The sequence below is a fragment of the Aythya marila genome (assembly GCF_965140915.1).
Source record: "Aythya marila genome assembly, chromosome: 23".
NCBI lineage: Eukaryota > Metazoa > Chordata > Aves > Anseriformes > Anatidae > Aythya > Aythya marila.
In genome coordinates, this window is record NC_139064.1 from 7,460,252 (window position 1) to 7,482,889 (window position 22,638).

A 22,638-nucleotide genomic window follows, 5' to 3' on the forward strand; every position below is an offset into this window, starting at 1 on the left:
AATTCTCTGCATTGGTAACTGAAAGTGGTGCCGGAATATTTAATGCCATGGCATCTTCCCTCCCTGAGCCTGGGGTTTCTGTGTGCCCCGGAAAGCCAAGCAGCGAGGACAGGGCATCTCCAGCATCTCCTTGGCCAGGAAAGAGAGTAGAGGAGCATGTTAATCCCCTCTAAGGTGGTGACAAGCTGTGCACTGGGGATCCCACAGCTACCCGTCCCCAGAGAGCTTTTGGACCTCTTTTAATGGAGTGCTCTGAAGAGTTTTTAATGTGAATCCGAGGGTTTTGGAAGCCCTGGGGATTAAAGCACCCAGCCCTGGCTTGTTGGAAATCCTCCACATTAACCCTGCTCTGGGTCACCCCAGGCCTAAGACAGGGGTGAGAGGCTCCTGAGGGCGGCACATGCAGATCCAGCCCCCAAAACCTCCTCTTGGGACGGGGGAAGCAGACAAAGGAACCACTTCGTCCCGGCAGCTAATCCCCCGATTTGTCCCTGTTAATCAGATGGGCAAACAGCGAGCACGGGGTGGTGCTGGGGGCATTGCCTCCTTGTTAGCAGATTTATTATCGCCGCCGCGCTGCCTAATTGTCCTTTAATTCGGCGATTAGTGGCTGTTTGCGCAGGGCTTGGGTGCCGCTCGGGCGTGGTTGAAAATCGCTCCTCAGAATTTTTGCATCAGGCTAGGACAGGGTGAGGCTCTCCCCAGGCTTTGCCTCCGTGTCCCTCTTTATTTCAGCAGTCTCTGTCCCCGCCTTTCCCAACCCTCTGCGGCGTTGCCGAATGGCATCGGGGTGGGGAAACTGAGGCACGGAGCCGCAAGGTGGGAGCCGGGCGGGCCGGAGCTGAGTAATGACAAGCGACAAGGCATTTGTATGGGCAAACGAGCGGCTGGGAGCCCCCATGCCGATGCGGGGGATGTAAATCCCGCACAGCCCGGCTATTAGCATACCCCCGGGGAGCTCCCTGCTATCGCCTGTGTCGGCGGCTGCCTGGAAATGCGGCGCGTTGAATATTTATACAGGGCACGGGACGCCGTGCCAGGGAGGAGGGCCCCGGGCACAACAAGGGGGAAGAGACGGGGCGCTTTAGGTGGTGACACTGGGGTGTTGGAGAAGAGCAAAGCGGGGTGTCTTAGGGGATGCTTTAGGATGATGCTGGGAAGTGTAGTGGGATGCTGCAGGGGCGATAATGGCATGTTTTAGGGGATAATGCCCGGAGGCTTTAGGAGATGGTGCTTTAGAGGAGTGGGTGATGCTTTAGAGGAGTGTGTGGGGGGGATGCTTTAGGGAGTAACACTTCAGGGTTGATGTAGGTTGCTTTAGAGGAGTGTACTGGGATGTTTTAGGTGATGACACTGAGATGCTGTAGAAGATGATGCCAGGGTGCTTTAGACCATGAAGCTGGGATGGTTTTGGAGGGCAAACTGGTGTGCTTCAGGTGATGATTCCAGCGTGCTTTAGGAGAGGATGGTGTGATGATTTAGGGGATGATGCCAGGAAGCTTTAGAAGATACTGCTGGGATGCTTTAGTTGAGCACGCGGGGATGCCTTAGGGGAAGACACTGAGATGCTCCAGGAAATTATTCTGGGATGCACCAAGGGATAACAAGGGATGTTTTAGGAGATGATACTGGGATGCTTTAGAGGAGGGTGGTCAGATGCTTTAGGGGATGATGCTAGGATGCTTTCAGTGAGCACACTGGGATGCTTTAAGTGAGTGCTTTAGAAGCTGACACTGAGCTGCTTTAGGAGATGATGCCATGATAAACCAAGGGAGGATACCAGGATGTTTTAGGGGATGATGCTGGGATGTTTTCAGTGAGCACACTGGGATACTTTGTAGGCTGCTGCTGGGATGCTTTGTGGGAAGATTCTGGAGTGCCTTAGAGGAGTGGTGTTGGGATGTCTTCTCCCCATGCCTGGCAGGCGCAGCAGGGCAGTGAGTCAGGGGTTCCTTGCAGGGCATCACAACCCACCTCATTACCACTGCCTTTGGGAAGCCAGAGCCCATGTGTTCTCGAGATGAGCAGCTTGGTGTATATTAACATCCCATTTCCACCTCTTTAATACAGAGTTTGCCCAGATCATTCATCAGCCGGGCCTCCCTTCAGGGCCAGGGGAACCAGGCAGAGCCCAGCAGCTGGGTCACAGCGAGCAGTGAGGGCTGCGTGTCCCTGAAGCCAGGTCTAACAGGTAGTGGCTCATGTGCGAATCGCTGCTTTGGGGCTGGCGCATCATTGGGAAAGGCGCTATCAAAGCTGTGCTTAATTGGGTGGAAGGGTTGTTTGCATGGCCACTAATGGGGGATCAGAGGGCCAGGGACTGATCGCTGACGGCCATACAAAGGCAACCAATTACTTGCTTGTCTGCATTATGTATTAACCCATCTGGGGCTGGGATATTGGCTTTGAAAGGGAGACAAAGGCAGAGGCGTGACAGTCCGCCCCCACCAAAGAAGCTTGCCTGGGTCCCTTTGTGCGTAGGACTGGGCAGCTGGATGCTGCCTCCTCCTCCTCCTCCTCCTCCTCCTCCTCCTCCTCCTCACCATTGCCCATTGGGATGTGGCCCCCGGGGGTGTCCCCAGGCGCAGTGGCAGTGTGCTGCCTTGCTTGGCATCCCCACGTCCTCCTAAATATTGCATCACCACCGCAGGCATCCAACGCCTTTTATCTCCTTTCATCAGACCTTGCTCTTTGCTGCCCACTGCCACATGACAGGAAAACCCATTCGAGCTTCTGCTTTAATTGACATCAGCCACCACCACTGCTAATAAGTTTACACTTCTTTTCATCAACATGCTTTTGCAGTGGGAGGTTAATTATGAACAGGTCAGTAAATAGCAGTAAACACTAGTTCAGGAATATCTAATGGCTTGCCCACTTGTCTCTTTGGTAATTGTTAATTATCATGATTGGGTTGGAAGGGTGGTGTGAGCGAGGTGCTGGGGTCCCCAGGGTGGCAGTATGGCCACTGGCTGTTTGTCCCTCATCCATGTGTCTCCAAAGCTGCCTAGTGAGTGCACAGGTGATGCCAGCTGAGAACGGCCACTGGTCGTCATACGGGTGAGCCTGGCCTTGCATGCTGAGCACCTGCACCAGCACCCTCCAGCATGGCTGGAAACACCCCCAGAGACACCACAACAGCAACTGTGTGTTGTGGTCAATAGATGAACTGCTTGGGTTTGGTGTCACTGCAATGAAAGAGACGTGGTTCATTCTCTTAACACCAGTACCAATCCAGACTGTGTGGCTGGGGTGCCTTCATGGTGGCATTTCAGACCCTGCAACCATCCCTAATTAAATTAATCCCGACCAATGTATACTGCCAGCGGTGCTGGTTGATGCGATGCAATGTGAACGCTCACCCAGCTGGTGCCAAGCTCGGTCTGCATCTTGCTGCTGCTCAGCAAAAGATGGCACAGTCTTTTTTTTTTTTTTTTTTCTAATTGTATTTCCCTGCTTTTCCCAATTAAACGGAGCTTCAAATGAAATAGAAAAGTTGAGGGAAGATGAAATTAGCACCAGTTAACAGGGAGTGAGCTTTTTGCTGGTATGGGGGCAACCCCAGAGATTCTGGCTCCCATTTGTACCCCTTTCCCCCCCATTACACTAAGAATCCCTCTAATTTGCCTCTGTCCTGAGATATCTGGGAGCAAAGTAAGTGCCTGCAGGGTGGCCAAGGATGGGCACAACTCACTACAGGAATGATTAGCACTGCTGACGAGGCCCTTGGCAAGGCAAGGAGGGGGACAAGCCCCATGCCAACATTTCATTTGCAAATGGTCAAACAGCCCTAATGGAGATGCAGGGCTGCATCGCAATCAGCTGCTCTAGAGGAATAATGAATTTTTCAATACGTAATTAACTGTTAACCTCATTTGCATCCCTCCCCTCCGCCTGCTCCCCTGCATTATGGAGAGCCCCTCTAATTGTGTTCTGATTAGCTCGGAATGGGTTTTGTGTGTGGGGGGGGGGGGGGGGGAGGGATGTGTGTGTGCAGTGCCGAGGGGGGGGGAAGGGTGGATGGTAACAGGGACACTCGGGCTTGGGCACATGAACACCCAGCACTGAGGATGTGCGTCAATGGCTGCATAGTTTGGGGCATGCCAGCAGGGGTGGTGATGGGTGCAACCCTTTGGGGACACTTCAGCAGTTGGCACGTCCCTTTGGGAACCCAGCTGTGGGGACAAACTGTCAGGGACTGAGGTGGGGATATCTGTCTGGGGACCTGGATTTGGGGATGCACAGCAAGGCAGGCAGTGGGGGCATCCATCAGGGGACGCACTGGGAGGGTTTCAGTGTGTGCGTCCCTTTGGACACCCTTTGGGGACATGCTAGCAAGGGCATGCATCCCATGGGGGATGTGTTGCAGGGCTGGCAGTGGGTGTACCCCTTTGGGGACACACTGGCAGTGGGTGCACCCATTTAGGGACATGTCACAGGGCTGGCAGGCTGGCACAAATCTAGGCACACATTGCAGGGCTGGCAGCAAGTGCACCCCTCTGGGGACACACTGGCAGTGGGTGCACCCCTTGGGGACACTCGACATCCCACTGGGTGCCCCTTGCTCCCCATCGCTGCTCACAAAGAGCCCCGTGTTCCTGTGCCCTGACAGCATCCCCTCGCTGGAGTGGAGGCGTTTAATGTATTCCAGCGCCTGCAGCTCATGAAATTTGTAATGCCACAACCGCGGTAATCCCTGTAATTAGAATTGGATAATTACGGCTCTGATTGCTCCCGGGCCGCTCCCTGCCAGATGTGCTGCAGCAGCCGGGGGGGGGCCACCGCCCCCCCTCCCCCCCCCAGTCCTGCCTGAAGAGCTGCCTTTTGCCAAACACGGGTTTGTTTAACCAACACGACGCTAATTAAAGCATTTTGTTTAACGGGCTGCGCGATGGGGCGGGGACGCCGAGGATGGAGCCAGGCAGCGCCAACCCGTAGGGACCCCAAAAGGGGGCTCGGGGAGGGTCCCAGGAGAAGGGCGAGGCGCGGAGCCGGCCCCTGCTGCCCTTCGTTAGCGCCCCCCGAGCTCATCAATCAAGGCCGGGAAGGGCCCCTCTGCCCGCAGCCGCTTTAATTGGGGGCTCGGCGGGGGGGCGGCTGCGGGGCACACGCGGCGCCTTCTGCGCGGCGGCACCCCGGGGCAGCGCGCGAGACAGGCCCCGCCCCTCGAGGCAAGCCCCGCCCCCTAGAGACACGCCCCGCCCGGTTAGGAGTCGCCCCCGCTGACAAAAGCCCCGCCCTGTCCGCTTAACCACGCCCCCTCCTCGCAGGACCACGCCTCGCATCCAGCGAAGCCCCGCCCCCGCCAGCCGCGGCCACGCCCCGTCTTCTAGCCACGCCCCCCTCTCCGCCACGCCCCCTCCGCGGTCCTCTCGACTCGGGGCCGCCGGAAGGCCCTCCCGAGGGGAGCCCGCGCGTCACTTCCGCCCGCTCGGTCCGGCAGCTCCAATATGGCGGCGTCCTGCGGTTCCTCGCAGCTCCCCGCCGCCGAGCCGCCGCTGAAGATCCCCAAGATGGAGGTGCTGTCGCCGGGCTCGCCGGGCGCGCTGAGCGACGGCAACCCCAGCCTCTCCGACCCGTCCACCCCCAGTGGCGCCTCCCCGCTCGGCCCGGGGCCGGCGGCCGGCGGGGCCGGGCTGGGGGGCGGCGGCGGCGCGGGGGGCCGCGGCGGGGCCTCGCCCTCCGTCTCCTTCTCGCCGGGCGGCGCCGCCGCGGCCGCCGCCGCCGCCGCTTGCCGCGGCATGTCCTGGACGCCGGCGGAGACCAACGCGCTCATCGCCGTGTGGGGCAACGAGCGGCTGGTGGAGGCGCGCTACCAGCAGCTGGAGGGCGCCGGCACCGTGTTCGGCAGCAAGGCCCCCGGGCCCGCCATGTACGAGCGCGTCTCCCGCGCGCTGGCCGAGCTGGGCTACGAGCGCACCCCCTCGCAGTGCCGGGAGCGCATCAAGGTACCCCCGGCCGCTCCCGGGCACCGGGGGGGGCGGCGGGCCCGGGGGGCGGGGGGGGGAGGCCGCAGGAGGGCGACGGTATCTCCTGTCCCGGGGACTCGGGGTCGTGCGAGTCCCCCCGGCTGTTCGCTTCTCCTTGCGTGGAGCCCCCCGGCAGCGTTGCAGGGCTGCGGGCGCTGCTGTGCCCTCGGGGTTCGGCCCTTAGGTTCCCCTCGAGTGGGCAGGTAGCAGCAGCCTCTTTAGGGGTCGGCCGCGGGAGGCCCCGCGGCACCTTCCCGTGGGTGTGCCAGGCAGCCCTAGGTCCTTCTGCAGAGCCCCACGGCCCTGGGTGGGTTGGATTAGTCCCCTGATGCGTCCTCCAGCGGCCCTTGGCCAGCAGTGGGGTGGTGTTGGCAGCCCTGTGGGAAAGGGAGCTTCTGCAGTGCTGAGGAACGGTGTGGGTTCAGGTTGGCTGTGTTGAGTGTGCAGTCCTTCCGTGGTTTGGGGTTCATTTCACAGATGAGAAGCTCTCTCTGGGTTATGACCACGCAGAGCATGCTGCAATCTCAGAAAGCTTCTCTGACAATTAAGCTGTGTTACAGCTGTGTTTCCTTTGGTGGTAGGTTTTAGAGGGTTGAGTTTCCAATCGCATCATTCCCTAGCGAAAAGGAAGAGGTTGGGTTCCATTTGGGAGTAGATACTCAGTGTGCCATGCTTTTACAAATGGAGCTGCGTTGAGGACCACATGGTGGGGTGGAAGGGACGGCAACGGGTCGTGCAATGGGCAGGCAGTGGTGCCCCAGCAGTGCCCGCAGTCCATAAGAAGCGCTAGAGGTTTCAGTTCATAAGTGTGAATGAAACTCAGCAAATTAAATGCTCTGAGTTCCCTCAAGGCTTTTGTTTTACCCTCTTATAACCCATTGGGTCTTCTGTGCAGTCACTTGAAATGTTGATTGATTAAAAAATAACATCTTGTTATCTCTTGTTACTGCTGGGGATCAGCAAGGACGTTTGCTCCTCTGTGCCTTGTTTTAGCCACTAAACACAGCTGTGCTGGCCCATCCTGTCTGGAACTGTCCAGGCACATGTACCCAGGTCTTTGATTTGCAAAGTATGTGGAGTAAGGGACTCTGTAATTCTGCAGTACTGATAAAGAAGACCAGTGGCAGTTATGTGTTGTAGGCAATTACACGTGCTGCTGAGCATCCTGAGAGATGCTCAGGAATAAGCAAGAAGGGGACTTGCCTTCAACATCTACCTGATAATTAGATCAGCATGCATCTTTGGAAAGATGATTGAAATGAAGCAAAGCCCCTTCCTAAGGATGTAACGGTTACTAAATATATTTTTGCGTGTCATCTTTTTGTCTCCATGCATTTGCTGTTTAGGGCTTAATTCCCCAAACGCATCAAAATGCTTTTGAGAGAAATGTTGTTTTTAAGCAGATACTTCATCCACTGCAAAACTTCTCAAAGTCCCTTGTTTTCTGAGCAACTTCCAACATAAATTGTTTCTTCCACAAAACTGGGACACTTTGGGTTTTGCTAGAGTCCAATGCATGATGGAAAAACTACTTCAGGTAGTTTTCCTCACCGCGAAGGCTCTGATGATTTTTAGTTGTTGCAGCAGCTCCTGCAGAGGTTGTTGAGGACTGCTACCGTAATTCTGACTGTAGGTTCTGCAAGCAGTTGCCTCATGGGATGCAAAGCGAGAGAGAAGCAAGGAGAAGCCTTGCTACCAGAGCAGCCCGGAGCTGGCCATCCTGGTCATACAATGCTTTGGGAGGATGCTGGTCAAGGGCTGTGGCTGGTGAAAGATCCCCTCTTCCCAGCAATTGTCTACTTTACTGCAGGAGAGACTTCTCCCCCATTGAGAAGTGCTTCAACAGATTTGTTGTCAATGAAATGCTTAAGTTGCAAAGAAACCATAAGTTGTGTTTTCATATGTATGTATCAAAGAGTTTAGAGGGAATGAAAGACTACGAGGCTTTTACTTTTCATGTTGTCGTAGCTTCAAGAGCACCTCTTGAAAGATCTGTCAGGCATTTGTCTACAGATTCTTCTAGATCAATGCACCGTGCGTCCTCATGGAGTCTGAAATAACATACCCCACAGCATCTGGTTAAAAGGCTCAACATAAAGGGGCTGTCTGTTTTCCATTGACATGCTGTCCTAGACTATTCGGTCATGGGCTTTCTGCCAGCACGGCCAGGTGAACAGCAGCAGTTTGATGTCAGCAAGGAAGGCTCCTCATTGCAGGCTTTCATCATCCTGTGCACGTCCTGGAGCAGGGCTAATGTCTTACCCTGTGCCCAGTGGTGAGGTCCTGCTGGTGCCCGAGTTTTTGTATATCCTGGATCCATGCTGGTGTGAGGGTCTTTACCGCTGTGGTCTTGGAGATGCAAAAACATTGTGATGGTGGAGCTTTAACAAAGCCTTCGGGCTTGCAGTAGGTTTTTCAAGAATTGCTGTAAAATGAGCGCTCTTTGAAAGCTGAGGTTTTTGAGAGAGCCAAGAGTTGACATTGTTACGGGAATTATTGAAGTAGTTGCAGTAGCTGCTGCCAATCCTAAAATCCTGTTTTTTTGTAGAATTCCAGGCAGAATTGGCTGCTTGGCTCTTTCATGCTCAACCGAGGGTGAAAATCACTTCTGGATGCAGAGTGGTTGATGTTTGAAGGTGCTCTTAAGATGGAGCGTGAAGACTTGGACTTGCTGCGGGAACAAGGGCAGGTCACAGGTACTTCATAGTCTTATGCTGTCGGTCGTCAGAGCTAAAAGCAGAGCCAAGGGTGGTGGTGATGAATGAATGCTTAGTTGCATCATTCCACTTGCCTACTTGTAGTCATAATGTTCTATATTTCCATGACTTTATAAGATACTTTGACTTAATGTCCCTCAAGGGAGAGTACTGTAAGTATTTGCTGATTGATCATAAGTGTAAATCATGCTTAAAATGTTTTGGACCTGACTTACCTTATAAATACATTTTAGATAAGAACTCTCTATTGGCTTTCTTCAGGACACCTAATTTCTGGGCTCTGCCAAATCTTGAAAAGTGAGTTAGAAATGAGTGGAAAGGAAAAAGTCACCTCTCTGAAGAACAAAGTTTTCCAGTTCTCCAGTTGTATCACATATATGCGTTATCTTCTAATTCAAACAGGATGTAAAGTAAGGTCCCAGTTCAGATCTTCTCTGTTTCTTAACATCTGCATGTGGTTTTCTGCACATAAGCAGTGCTGGTCTGCAGTCTGGAAATGAGACTGCTGTTCAGTTTGGCCACTCCTGAGTGTCTGTTTCAGATTTGGGGATTCACACGTAACGGTTCCAACAACTATTCCTAGTTTATTTCTGCAGAAAGAGACCTTGAGCCTGACTTCATTGCTCTGATGTGTGTGGACAAGTTAGCTCAGCGATCAGGAACTGCAGAAGAACTGAAGCATCTTGATTTCTGCCGGTTGGGTTCCCAGAAGCTGTGTTGTGCTCCATAGTTTCCTCATCCTGGCATGCCAAGCTGTATCCTTAATCATGACTTGTTTGGTAATATGCTCCGACTGTTCCTACGACTGTGGTCTCACAGCTCTTGTTAAAGAATTGTTTACTAAAACACATGTGCTTTTCCTCCAGCCCTGCTCCTCTTTGCGAAGTATGTTTTTACTCAGAAATGATAATGAGGGAATTAGCCTGGCTCAGCGTCTGTGTGTCCTGAAACTGGTCCCTCTATGCAGCGGTGTGGAGCACCTTCAGCTCTTCAGTTTGACCTTATAACTATTTTTTAAAAGCAAAGGAATGGGATATTTTGCAAAACCCTTTCCGGATTTATATGCAGTAACTTCTGTTTTGTGCCCTTCACCTAGCAGTGCTGTTACTTCAGCCAGAGGGCAGATGGTTAGCTACTGACTGGGGTTGCAAAGGGCAGAGGCTGTCAACTGCAGAAAAATGAGCTTTCACTTAGTGCTCTGAAGTTTCCATATGACGGCCAAAAAAGCTGATATATCCAATATGTATGTTCTGTCATCGCTTTCAGTCACATAATGCACATGAACATCGCCGTTTCATCCTCTTCCAACCTCTGCATATGGCTGCGATGTCTGGCAGAGGTGGATGCTCTAGGGAAGTGCAGATGAGCTCAGGCTTTATGGTTGCCACTGACCAGTGTGGCATAGCATGAGCCATGCAAGTCAAGGACAATTTTCAGGAAATTATTTCATTTTTTTAAAGGATTGTTCAGTGTTCCTGCAGCTGTTTTTCAGTACTGGAGCTTGTGCATTTTTAAATCTGCAGAAAAATAATTTGTTTCTGCTGTGTGCATCTTCCTTTATCAAAGGTGAAATCAAAGACTTGCTGTCCTGACAGTGCTTCGTTTAGCTGGGCTGTGAGTATTTCAGTACTAGAAGTTCACTGGCTGCAATTGCAGCTAGCAACCCTCTCTCGAGCAAAGAAATCGCTCCTTAAAAGTTGCAGTTCAGCAGTTGGGAGACTGTTAAAATGAATTCAGGGTCATTCTTAATTTGTCGTTTCTTCAGTTCCCATGTAAAATTGGGAAAGCATGGGTTCTGCTTTTATTTAGTCGCTGAGATGCTGAAATTTGTTTGCCTCTCCCAGAAGTGGGTGCCAAGTTGTTCATTCAAAGAACAGACCTAGTATCTAACTCTCAGCTGGGACAACTCACAAGTTCTGCTGCTGATTGCAAACTTGCTGCCCTCATGTTTGACTTCACATGCACAGTGACCTGCCTGTCACCCTGGACAGGTTACTGGAGATTCTGTTGGGTTGTGGTTGTCCGCAAATACATGATTTGTTTTGCAAAGAAAAAAAAAAACAAAACACCTTGAAGACACTTGTTCCATGCTTTCACATGGAGAATGTAGGCACAGAGGGGGGAAGTGAATGCCACTAACCCACATGAAACACAATGGAGTGAAAAATTATGCTTGAATATCAGCTGTTCACGTTCTCTTGCTTTATAAGTAAAACGATGATGACAGGGGCTTACTTTAATGTGGCTGTGTTTTTTGCTGCTTTACAATGTAAACAATCTATTTTAAAATCTTTGTAGCATGAAGTTGTTTTTTAAGGAAGGAAATGCTGTGCTAACTAGACTGTCTCAGAAGAGACTCCTGTAGTAATCTAGTTTGACCTTCTGCATGATGCAGGAGATTAAATTTCATCATTGGGCTCAATAACCTAAAGCAGTGGCTGTCTCTTAGTTTGAAGATTTCAAAGGATGGAGTATCAGTACCTTTAGTAGCAACCCATCCAAACAATTACCTTCAGAACAGCTTTGCCTTCTATTAATTTACATGTTTTACCTTTGTCTTTTGTTTGTTACCTTCTCTCCTGTTATCTCAGGCTGAGATCCTTGTCCTTGTGGTTCTACTCACTGAGATGTGCACAGGCAGTGTTCAAGTCACCTCTTGATCTTTCTTTGGCTTAGATTCAGACGCCTTTAGTTTTCCAGGCTAGGTCATTTCTTGCAGTTCCTGTTCTGAATCCTCTCCAAGAACTCACTTCTTGCTGGAGAATCTTACAGACCCCAGTAGGTGGGAGCAACTTTCTGTTGACATTTATAAGCTGGAAAAAAAAAATACACTCTTCAGTGACAAAGAACAGATTTATTTGCTTTACTCCTTCTCGGATGTATTATGGTACTGCAGTAGAGAAGCATCTCTGGAAGATGTCAGCATCATGTGGAGTGAACCCTCTTGCGTAGCAGCTGTATCTGTCTAGTTTGGCTGGGCTACTTGCTGTAGTGTATTTGCAGAGTGGTGTTGTGCTCTTCTCCATCTGTCTTGCTTTGCATGTGCCGGACAAGTATCTTTACTGTCCAGTAACTTCTGCTGTCTTTTTGGGAATGAAGTACCTAATTATCCTGCTGACACACATAGTTGAGACCAGGAACTCATTGCAGAGGGACAAACTGGTTAAATTTTATTTTTCCCCAAAGTCTTGTAGGTGGTGTATTACCTTTACAGCTTGGTTCACATCTCACAACTTGGCTGGCAGAGATGGAAGAGCAAAAAGCATGGAGGAAGAAAATCCAGTTGCTGTAACAGAGCTGGCAGAAGTTAGCCATGGAAGGAGACCTGTTGCCAGAATGCTGTCTCAAGCCATTCAGGGAGGTAGGTTAGCACCGCAGGCCAGATTGCCTTTTTTCTGGAAGGCAGCTCTGCCAGCTGCACTTTTGTAGTGGTTCTATGATGCAGATGTGCACTAAGGTTACACACCCAGACAAGCAAAGTTAGTTTGCTGCTTCTACTGCAAGTTACAGGGCTAAAAGCAGCTCACACATGTCTTTGCGCGGGCAGCAAGTCATGTTTATGAACGTTACATCTTAGGGTGAGAGCATGTGTCTTGTCCCCCTTAGGAGGAGAACCACTGAAGACTTGGAAAGGTGTTAAAATCCTGCTGATTTGTCGCTTGTCCTTAGCCAACACACACAGGTTGGCTGAGATTTTGGACATCGCGTCGGCAGAAACTTCTTTGTCAGAAAAGAGTCCCAGTGGCAGTGATGCAGGAGTTGTTACATGGTTGATCATGGATTATATTTATCTTAGAAGCAACTGGATGCACCTGAAATGCTCAACAGAATGAAGCTGGCATGAAAGCACAGAGCTTCAAGTGCCTGTGTGGGTACCAGTTCACTTTCACCACTGTTCCAGTTAAGCATCCTGTTAAATGTGTAAATCTAGGAGCTAAGGAGATGATACTCTCTGGACCTCTGTGGTCTCACCAGTCACCAGCCCTTATTTTGACCGTTATTTCTGGTGAAAACTGGAGTTAAAGCAACCTCTAGTATTTCACTTCCAGTTTTTCCTGCTGCTCTGGATGTAGACATTGCTCTCCATTGATAATGATTTTTCAATGCAGCTACAGCACAAAGGCTGAGGTTGGACTTGCCAGGCAGGGACCTTTCTCTGGGGACCCCAGCCTCAGGACTGGCACTTGCATCCTTCTAAGGTTGTGTGTAAAGCTTTCAACTTTTAGAACTATGCAAGTTGTGTGCTGTGGGGTGCCACCCATGTTGATGCTTTCTGCCACCCATATGGAGCTTGTTTTGGAGTGGAGTGTTTTCCATACCACCTGCAGGAGAATTTGTGCTGCTCTTTGTCTTCTGGAGGGGCAGTGGCATCGTTCTGCCAGTTCATATGGGACCTAGAACCAACAGGGATAGACCTGTGCAGTCTCTCTTGGCTTGCCAATAGTTACTTAACCTGTTAGATCTCTTTGGTCCAGACTGTTGCACTTTTCTTTCAGGGCAGACTTGATAGGTGTCATAGAAATATTTGTCACATTCGCAGTGTTAGTATGAAACTTCATAGTATGATTTTTTTTTTTTTAGGAATGATTCTGTTTCTAGAGAAAGATGACCTGTACAATCATAGTCTTCATTGCTTTGGAGTAGGTAGCAATGGGTTTTAAACTGGTTTGGGTAGTGTAGGAAAGAATACCTTTATTGAGCAAACAGGCATGCAAGACTATTATTAGGTGTCACAGCCCTTAAAAGCTTTGCTATTAGGTCTTAGTGGGAATAAAGTAAGCCCTTAGTATTGGTTGAATTGCAGTGAAAGTGTCTGCAGTCCCATATGCGCTTTGGAAGTGGAATTCGTCCTGTGTTATGCAAGGGCAAAACCCGCAACCATTCTTTAGTCTTAGTCTAACTATGGGGGGAAAGCCTTGGCCAGCTGATAGCACAAGTCTGTGTCCCTCCAGGTGTTCTTTCACATGCATTTGCAATGTTTCTGTGGCACCTCATTCCCCTGATATTTGTTGGACATGCTGCTGTTGCATGATTACGAGATCCATCAGTAAAGGCTTGGTGATGAGATGTTGTCCCAGTCCTCTGGCTACTGAGCAGTTGGTGCCAGGTGCAGTTCATGCCAGGACTGGGTTGAACCTTATCCATGCACCTCTGTAAGCTGAGTTCCATCTCTGTGACATATCCATCCCACCAAAAATCTTTACAGAGCTGGAAGTCGTTGCTGTTGTAGATTGGCAAGGCAGAGAGGGTTTTGCTGATCTGCCTTCTCAAGGTAATGAGTGCTAACTAGGTAGTTTTCCTCCAGAGCTATCTTAGACCAGGAGCTGAGTCCATCCGGAGAGGGAAGTTCCCCACTGTCTGTCTTTCTGCAGGTGGTAATGGAGAATTTTTTTTCTCTCTGGGTGTCTAGCCTGATCAACATCAAATCCATGAGAAGTGTATGAATAATTTTATTCTCAGCTCTAATATCAGCAGCCAGTGGAGGATCTTTGCAGGTGGCTATTTTGAGCCACAAGGTGCAGCCCACTGCCACTGCAGGGAAATTTGCCATTTCTGCACTGTTTTCCTTGCCCAGCCAGGCCACAGCTTGTTTTTACCTGGCTTCTTTCCCTCTTGGTTTCTGGCAAAGTCCTGCCATGCCTGTTTGTGCACTCCATGAAATCCTGCCAGCACGACAAGGCTTGCATCTTGAAGCTTGTGGGGCTGCTGTTTCCAAACTCTACTGTCTTGGTAAGCAAAATGGACAACATAGTTTGATGTCTGCTGTGGCAGTTCAGAGAGCTAATGGGAGCCATGTGCGCTCAGCGAAGGGGTGTATGAAGACCTTGATAATCATCTAGACTGACCTCTACAGGTCATTCTTGTTCAGGCTTATTTTAACTATGTTTAATTGTGATTTAGAAATTGGCAGTGATGAAAAATACACTGTGATTTTTTGTTAGGTTCTAACTCTTGCTAACTAATCCACCTTAAAAACATGTGGCTTACCTGTACTGACTGAAAATCTCATCTGCGTCTTGTAGTGTGACTTTGCTTCTTCAAGTCATTGTCCAAAGCAATTTCTGGTTCCTTTCTCAATTGGATGAGCAACTTGTCTGTATTCCCCAGACCAGCCTTTTCCCCTCAGTACATTCATGTCACTTTCGTTGTTTTGTTCTGGACACCCTTGGGCAGGAGCCAAATCCGTCAGGAAGTCTCTGGGCATTGGGGCACATCAGGATACAATTGAGGCTTCGTTCTTTGGTGTAAAGTATGATTTATTTTGACTGCCAGCGTATCCCTGAGTGCTGTGATCTGGCAGATGTGCAGCCACCTGCAGGGCTGGAGTGTCTTCAGACAGGTCTGCAGCAGCTACTGCAAAGTTTTAAGGGTGGGTTTCTGTGAGGCTGCTTGTGTGCTTTGTACAGCATTGCTATGACTCAGTGTCTCAGGCACTGCTTGAGATGCATTGAAGTCTTCAGCTGCCTTTCTGCTGTGGTATACAGTTTTCTTGAGTTCAAGCTGTGCTTTCTTCTTTTTTTCTAGATAGAAACAACACCTAAACAACAGAAATAGGGCTTCTTATGGTGATATTCCCATTTGCATCTGTTCTCCTGCCTTTCACATCTTTTAACAAAGGCAGTTCATGATCTAGCATGTTGAGCAGAGGTATCGGCCATCTGTAGTTGTTTGTTTCCTTGTGATCCAATTTGCCAGCACGGAAATGAAGGGTTCAAGAGCTTTCACTCTGCCAGTCATCCCCACGTGCAGTGCAACCTCCCCAAACTTGAAGAACCATTTCTTTCATCCCCGTATGGTTTTGTTACTTGCGAGTATCCTGGCATGATGAGGCACCACATGCAGCTGTTTGATACTGCCTTTCTTAATTCAGCAAGGACTCCTCTCTTCCATTAAGTGAAAGCATGTCGTTGATCCTGAATAGCACTAAGTGCTACTCTGGGCCACCGGGACTGGGCTAGGCCAGCAGCTATCATTTAATAGATGCCAATAAGTAAATATGGCCATTGAATACAGACATGTACATAGACCACTTAGCTGCTCGGTAGAGCCCATAACGTCCGCCTGAGTAAGGGTGGATCTCAGAGCAGAGATCTGAAGCTTCTTGTCTTGGACCATCTCTCTGGGGTTGCACATGAAAAGCTTGCTGTGGCACAGCTTGTCCTCATCTTTTTGCTGGGAGAAGGACTGCATCTACAGCTTCCCTCCACACCTCTTAGTAGGGTGTTTCTGAGCAGCGTTTCTAAACTTTGTGCTGCAGTTCCTGCAGAGTAATCACTTGTCAGGTGGTTTTGCTCCTCATAGAGGAGGTAAGGGCTCCTAAGCTACAAGTAGTGCTAAAATCAGAAGGTGGCAAGCCTCCACACTGAGCCTCTTAATTCTCTTCTCCTTTAGATTTCAATGTATTGTTTAAACTATAATTTAAGTGGGGGTAATCTATCCTTGTGTTGCAGAACAGTAAGCAAAAGGCTCTGTTTTCCAGTCCACGCAATCACTAGTAATCAAGGAACTGAAAACAAACTGGCCCTAAATGTGCTGTTTTTCTGTCTGTGTTAATGTGTATATCTGCTTTAGGAACCACCTGGCAAGATTTGAGCTGCACTCCAGGAGGTGTGTTAGGAAAAACTAGATCTTACATCTTAGTGAGGAAAATACCCAGCTGGGGCAAAAGGGTGTCCAAGCCATGGAGTGCTGTAAAATGTCCAGGGAGCTTATGCTGAAGTCTGAGCAATTCTTTAGGTCTCATGAGAGAACAAGCGGAGAAAATTGTTGCAGGAGCTGCAGAGGGAAAGCCATTGGTCTGGTCCACTTCATCCCTGCTAAGCAGAAGCCTGCGGGCATCTGTGAAACAGAGCTAGATCGTGTTGTGCGGAGTTTACATCACTTAGGTAATAGGGCCTGTCTGTTGGAGACACTGGAGAGCACCTCCAAGAAGGAAGAGTTACTGGGAAACTCCAGTCTCCAGGACACTGGGCCGAGGAGCCAGCAGCTGCTTGGCTGCAGGTTTTCTCCTGCTTTTGAAGGCTGGAGGGAAGTGCTTGAATGCTCAAACTTTGGATAACATATCAGCAAAAGTGGAGGTGGATCCAGCAGGTGGATCACTCAGCCTTGTCCAGAGTCATCTGGGCAGTAACCTCAGAAGTACTCTTGACCAAGAATATTGCTTGCTTATTTTTGCCCCCGCCCTTTCCATCACTCCCTTTAGTTTTTATACTGGTCTCTGTTGATGCTCAGTTCACTTATTCATGACAAAATAAACCTGTTCATAACCTGAATGGAATAGCTATTTGCAGGCTGCAGCTCAGTGTGAGATACTCGATAACTCAATTGGTAGGGAGTGTTGTTTGAAACACACTTAAAATAGAGCAAGCGACTGCAGATGTTGAGCCTTTCCAAAAGAGCTTGTCCAAGAATACAGGCTTTTTGTGCTAAAGATTGTTTGTTTTGCTTGACTGCTAACAAAATCAGCTAGAAACTCTAACTGTAGTTAGCCCCGGTGCATGAGTTGGGGCAGATGTAGGAATTAGAAATTGGGAAGCATATTTCCCAAATCTGTCTTGTATGGATTTTAAAAAGAGAGTTGGGCCTGATATGTGAGTTTGCCTGTAGTGCTCTGAGATTTGAACTGAGTGGACAGAAGTTAGATTAAGAGATGGGCAATATATTCTTGAGTGCGCTTCTCTGAAGGGGAAGCACAGGTCAAACCTGATCATTTAAAACTGCCTCAGTGTTCCCGAGGGGTTCTTGGTGCCAACTTTTAACAACCAAGCTTATCTGTACGCCCAGCCACTGGGAATGGAAGTTGTCCCCAGTGACAGTTGATGTTTTTCTTGGATGGGTTCTTGGTGTCAGGATTACGTAGATGGTTGTTTTCTACCCTATTTGCAGCAGAGGTGACGGAATCTTAAAATTTGGTGGTGTCCATCCAAAGAGGATCTACCTGCTTATCCTGAGACGTAGCAAAGGCAAAATCTGGTCACCAAACCTCAAAATGCTGACATGTTTGGCTGCCCCAATCACTCTTCCAAAGTGGCTGCTAGAAAATCATGCTTAGACGTCACTTGGGCTGTATCTCTTGTGACCTGAACTGCAGTGGTCTGAAACTGCCTCTGCCGTGGTGGAAGAAGGGGTCTCTGCTTTGAAGCCTCCCAACAGTGGGTGAGGTTGAAAGCTTTCAGGTTCTCCTCCCAAACCATGGAATATAACTCTTGTGCTTATTGCTGCCTTTGTGCTTATGTGGGTTTTCTGTTGTGTTTTGTTTTTGAAACAGCAGGGTAAAACTGACTTGCTGCTTAGCAGCTTTGCTGCTCCCCCCAGGGCTCTGAATATCACGAGGAAACTGGTTAGAAATATATTCCTCTCCTGCTGATGCTGTTAAACCAGTATATGAGGAGCATTAGGTACGTTGGAGCTTTCTGGAGATGTAAGGTTCCTTTTGGGGGAAAACCAACTATTTTATGCAATGCTGTGTACTTACTAGTCATTTAAGAGCTGTAGTCCTCCTCCAGAAAACAAGGTGACATGACTAGTTATTCCCAAATGAATGCCTCTTTTGAACTCTAGAGGCGGCTCTGATTGCCATTTAAGTTAGCACCTGAACAATCTAAGAAATATAATGTGGAAAAAACGCTTTCTAGAAATTTACCAAACGGCAAATTGCTCAGATACAGTAAACCTGGAGCAGGATGTTATCTTTTAAAAGCAGAGTGGTGGTTGAATTAAAAACACATTGGGGGATGCTTAGAAAGACTTTCCCCCAAATAGCTTGCCTGTAGCTCTGAATTAGGGGGGAAATGTGGATGGAATTCATAGGCTTGTTATGGCTTTGTGCTATGCATAGCTGCCAACTTGGCCATCAGTACAGGATGTTGCAGAGATCACCAAAACCCGAACAGGTTTTTGCATCTGTCTTTATTGGAGGTTTTGACCTCTGCACTGAAATTTGTTGTAATGGATTATTAGACAGAGCCACCTGAGTACTGTTTCTTAATGATTGATGTCGAAGTCTGGGAATTTGGAGCATTATTGATTTGACCTCTTTTAAATTTCAGCAGCTTCACAAGAGACAGAGTGAGTTAGTAAGGAATGCAAAATATGTAAGTAATATATATTTTATTAGCTGAATAGCTTAGGCATACATTTTGTACCTTATGCCTTCTTACCAGAGTAAGGAAGGTTGGACTGTCTGTGCTTCTGGGGACTCTTTCTTTCTTCCTTCCTTTCCTTCTCCTCCCTGCTTCACCTTCTCCAAGCTGTGGCCACGACACCAGCTCTGCTTTCTCCTCCTTGTAATAGGTGTGCATTTTCTTGGCTGGTTGGTATCTCTGACTGGGGATCTATTTTTTTTTTCCCTATGTTACATAACAGGTCTGGGGACTCTGAAGTGGGGAGGAGAATAAGTTGCCCAAGTTAAATCTGATGAACCTGTAGCTGCTATGCAACTTTGTTCTGTGTTGTAGATGTTAAAGCTAAAACACTGCATCAGGAACCTCGGATAAAAACGATGCTTCCTGCCAGGTGTAGATTAACTTGACAGCCTTGCATTTAGCTTGTGAGCGTGTGGCAAATACTGAGCAGCAAAAGTAAAAACCTAAACTCTGCCTAGCAGTTGTGTAACTGTCTGCAAGTGAATGTGTGCTCTTCTGAAGCATCGCCTCCGGGTGATTAACACACAGTTTTCTGTCTTAGACCCTTCGCAGGTGTTACAGCCGTGTGAAGGAGCATGGTGTTGGGAAGAGGAAAAGCAGCTACACATTTGAACAGCTGGAGCAGGTGTTTGGACAGGGAGGATGGGATTCGCAGCCCTGCCAGCCTGTCCTCATTAACAGCAGTGGCTTGTACCAAGAGCTGGAGTCAGATGGCAGCACGATGGAAGAGTATTCGCAGGAGGACTGGGGAAACCACAGTCAGGATCTTCATTGCTACCAGACTGGTGAACAGGAATTGGGTAAGAAATCCCATTAGTGCGTCTCTACCCTCTGATGTTACCTGTGCTCTGCATTCATACAGTACTGATTTTGATGTTTGGGACATAATGTGCTCAGATGCTAAACAGCTAATCTCTATGGAGAGAAAAGGGAGAGAAATGTCTCCCTGTTCATCACCAAAAGCAAACAGTGGTTCTTGAAGGCTGGTGGAATATCCAGATCAGGAGAAAAGGGTTATGTGGCCAGAAACCTTGGAAAAGAAAATGCATTCCCTGTCTCTCCTTTCCTTCCACCCACTACTTTGGTTTTACCAGATGTTTTCCCTGTCAGCAATATTCTGCTTTGGAGGCCCTTGAGTGCCAGCTACCATTCAAATGCTGTTCGCTTAAGTATGAGCAGGATTTAGCATCATAGAACCATTAAGATTGAAAAACACCTCCAAGATCATCTAGTCCAGCCATCACTGTACTGCTAATGTCACCCACTAAACCATGTCCCGAAGCACCAGCTCCAACCTTTCCTTGAACACCTCCAGGGACAGTGATGCCATCACCTCCCTGGGCAACCCGTCCCAATGCCTGACTACTCTCTGAGAAGAAATGTTTCGTAATTTTCAACCTGAACCTCCCGTGGTGCAACTCGAGGACATTCCCTCTAGTCCTGTCACTAGTTATCTGCAAGAAGAGGACAACCCTCAGCTCCCCACAGCTTCCTTTCAGGTAGTTGTAGAGAGCGATAAGGTCTCCCCTGAGCCTCCTCTTTTCCAGACTAAACAACCCCAGCTCCCTCAGTTGCTCCTCATGGGACTTGTGTTCCAGGTCCTTCACCAGCTTTGTAGCCCTGCTGTGGACACGTTCCAGGCACTAAATTTCCTTCTTGTAGTGAGGGGCCCAAAGCTAAACACAGCACTCAAGGTGTGGCCTCACCAGAGCAGAGTACAGGGGGATGATCACCTCCCCAATTCTGCTGGCTGCACTGTTCCTGACACAAGCCAGGAGGCCGTTGGCCTTCTTGGCCACCTGGGCACAGTGCTGACTCATGTTCAGGTGAGCATCAACCAACATCCCCATCTCCTTTTCCTCTGCACAGCTTTTGAGTTACTCTGCCCCCAGCCTGTAGCGCTGCATGGGGTTGTTGTGGCCAAAGTGCAGGACCCGGCACTTGGCCATGTTGAACCTCATCCCTTGGCCTCTGCCCATCGACCCATCCTGTCCAGGTCCCTCTGCAGGGCCTTCTACCTTCCAGCAGGTCGACACTTCCCCCCAATTTGGTGTTGTTTGCAAACTTACAGAGGGTGCACTCAGTTCCCTCATCCAAGTCATCAAAGACATTAAAGAGGATGGGCCCGTAACACCCACCCCTGGGAAACACCACTGACTGCCAGCTGGATTTCACTCCATTCACCACCACTCTCTGGGCCCATCTGTCCAGCCAGTTTTTAACCCAGCAGAAGAGTGTACCATTCATAGCCATGGGCTGCCAGCCTCTCCAGGAGAATACTGTGGGAGACCATGTCAGAGGCCTTGCTGAAGTCCAGGTAGACTACATCCACAGCCTTTCCCTCATCCACCAGGTAGGTCACCAGTCATAGGAGATGAGGTTGGTCAGGCAGGACTTGCCTTTTGTGAACCCATGTTGACTGGGCCTAATCCCCCAGTGGTGCTGCATACATTGCATGATTGCCTTCAAGATGACCTGTTCCATCACCAGAAAGGCACCGAGGTCAGATTGATAGGCCTGTTTTTTCCTGGGTCCTTCTTATGACCCTTTGTATAGATGGGCATCCAATTATCAAGTCTTCAGACATGTAGGACCTTTCCAGATGACCATGACTGCTGATAGATGATAGAAAGTGGCAACGCAATCACATCTGACAACTCCCTCAGCACCCTCAGGTGGATCTCATCTGGTGCCATGGACTTGTGACAGTCCAGGTGGAGCAGCAGGTCTCTGTTTCCACCTGAACTTTTGGGTATTTCTTCTGCTCCTCATCCCAGACTTCCAGGTCAGGAGGCCGAGTACTCTGAGGATCAGTGGTCTGGCTAGTAAAGACAGATGCAAAGAAGGCATTAAGAACCTCCTTCTTTTCCTTCTCCTCAGCAGTCATGTTCCCCCCTGCATTCAGTAAAGACTGGAGATTCTCTTTGGCCCTCCTCTTGCCATTAATCTATTTAGAAAAACATTTTTTGTTATCCTTAACCTTAGTGGCCAGGTTGAGCTTGTGCTAGGCTTTGGCCTTCCTGATCCTTTCTTTTCATATCATGGCAGCTTCCTTGTATTCTCCCTGAGTTGCCTGCCCCTTCTTCCACCAGGCATAAACTCTCTTTTTCTCCTGAAGACACAGCAAAAGTCCTTGGTTCCACCAAGTGGAACCAAGCAGAAGACTGGAACACCAGTCTTCTTCCCCACCGGCTCATCTTACGGCACATGGGACAGCCTGCTCCAGCGCCTTGAAGACTTCCTTCTTCAGGAGTGTCCAGCCTTTCTGGACCCCTCTGCCCTTTGGGACTGCCCCCCAAGGGACCCTCCCTACCAGTGTCCTAAACAAGTCAAAGTCTGCCCTTCAGAAGTCCAAGGTAGCAGTTTTACTGATGCCCCTTCTGACTTCTCCAATAATATTGAACTCTACCATGTCATGGTCACTCTGCCCAAGACTTCTTCCCTACCACCACATCTCCCACCAGTCCTTCTCTGTTTGTGAACAGCAGGTCTAGCGGGGCACCCTCTCTGGAAGGCACAATAATCAGCTGAGTGCATGGAAGAGAGTTTCCTGACTCCAGGAACCTCCTAGACTGCTTCCTCAGGACTGTATTGTTTTTCCAACATATGTGTGGGAAGTTAAAGTTGGCCATGAGGACAAGTGCTGGAGATTGAGTGACTTCTGCCAGCTGCTTGGAGAACTCCTCCTGTGTCTCTTCATCCTGGTTTGGCAGTCTGTAACAGACCCCCACCAGGATGCCCACCTTGTTGGCCAACCCCCTGATCCTTTTCCACAAGGACTCTACCTTTTTGTTCCCAACCCTGAGG

At 49.4% G+C, this 22,638-nt stretch overlaps 1 protein-coding gene across 19 annotated transcripts in view; it reads left to right on the forward strand.

The window, feature by feature from the left end:
* The first annotated feature begins 5,444 nt into the window (after positions 1–5,444).
* Positions 5,445–22,638, forward strand: part of MSANTD2 (Myb/SANT DNA binding domain containing 2) — a 29,080-nt gene continuing 11,886 nt past the window's right edge. For 2 of the 19 annotated variants that reach the window (XM_082777995.1, XM_082778003.1), the window contains exons 1-3: positions 5,445–5,948; positions 18,736–18,780; positions 19,373–19,631. In XM_082777995.1, the coding sequence (XP_082634121.1) occupies positions 5,451–5,948; positions 18,736–18,780; positions 19,373–19,631 (802 nt within the window). In that variant the 5' untranslated portion in view covers positions 5,445–5,450. The other 17 variants (XR_014318986.1, XR_014318987.1, XR_014318988.1 and 14 more) reach the window with 17 other exon arrangements.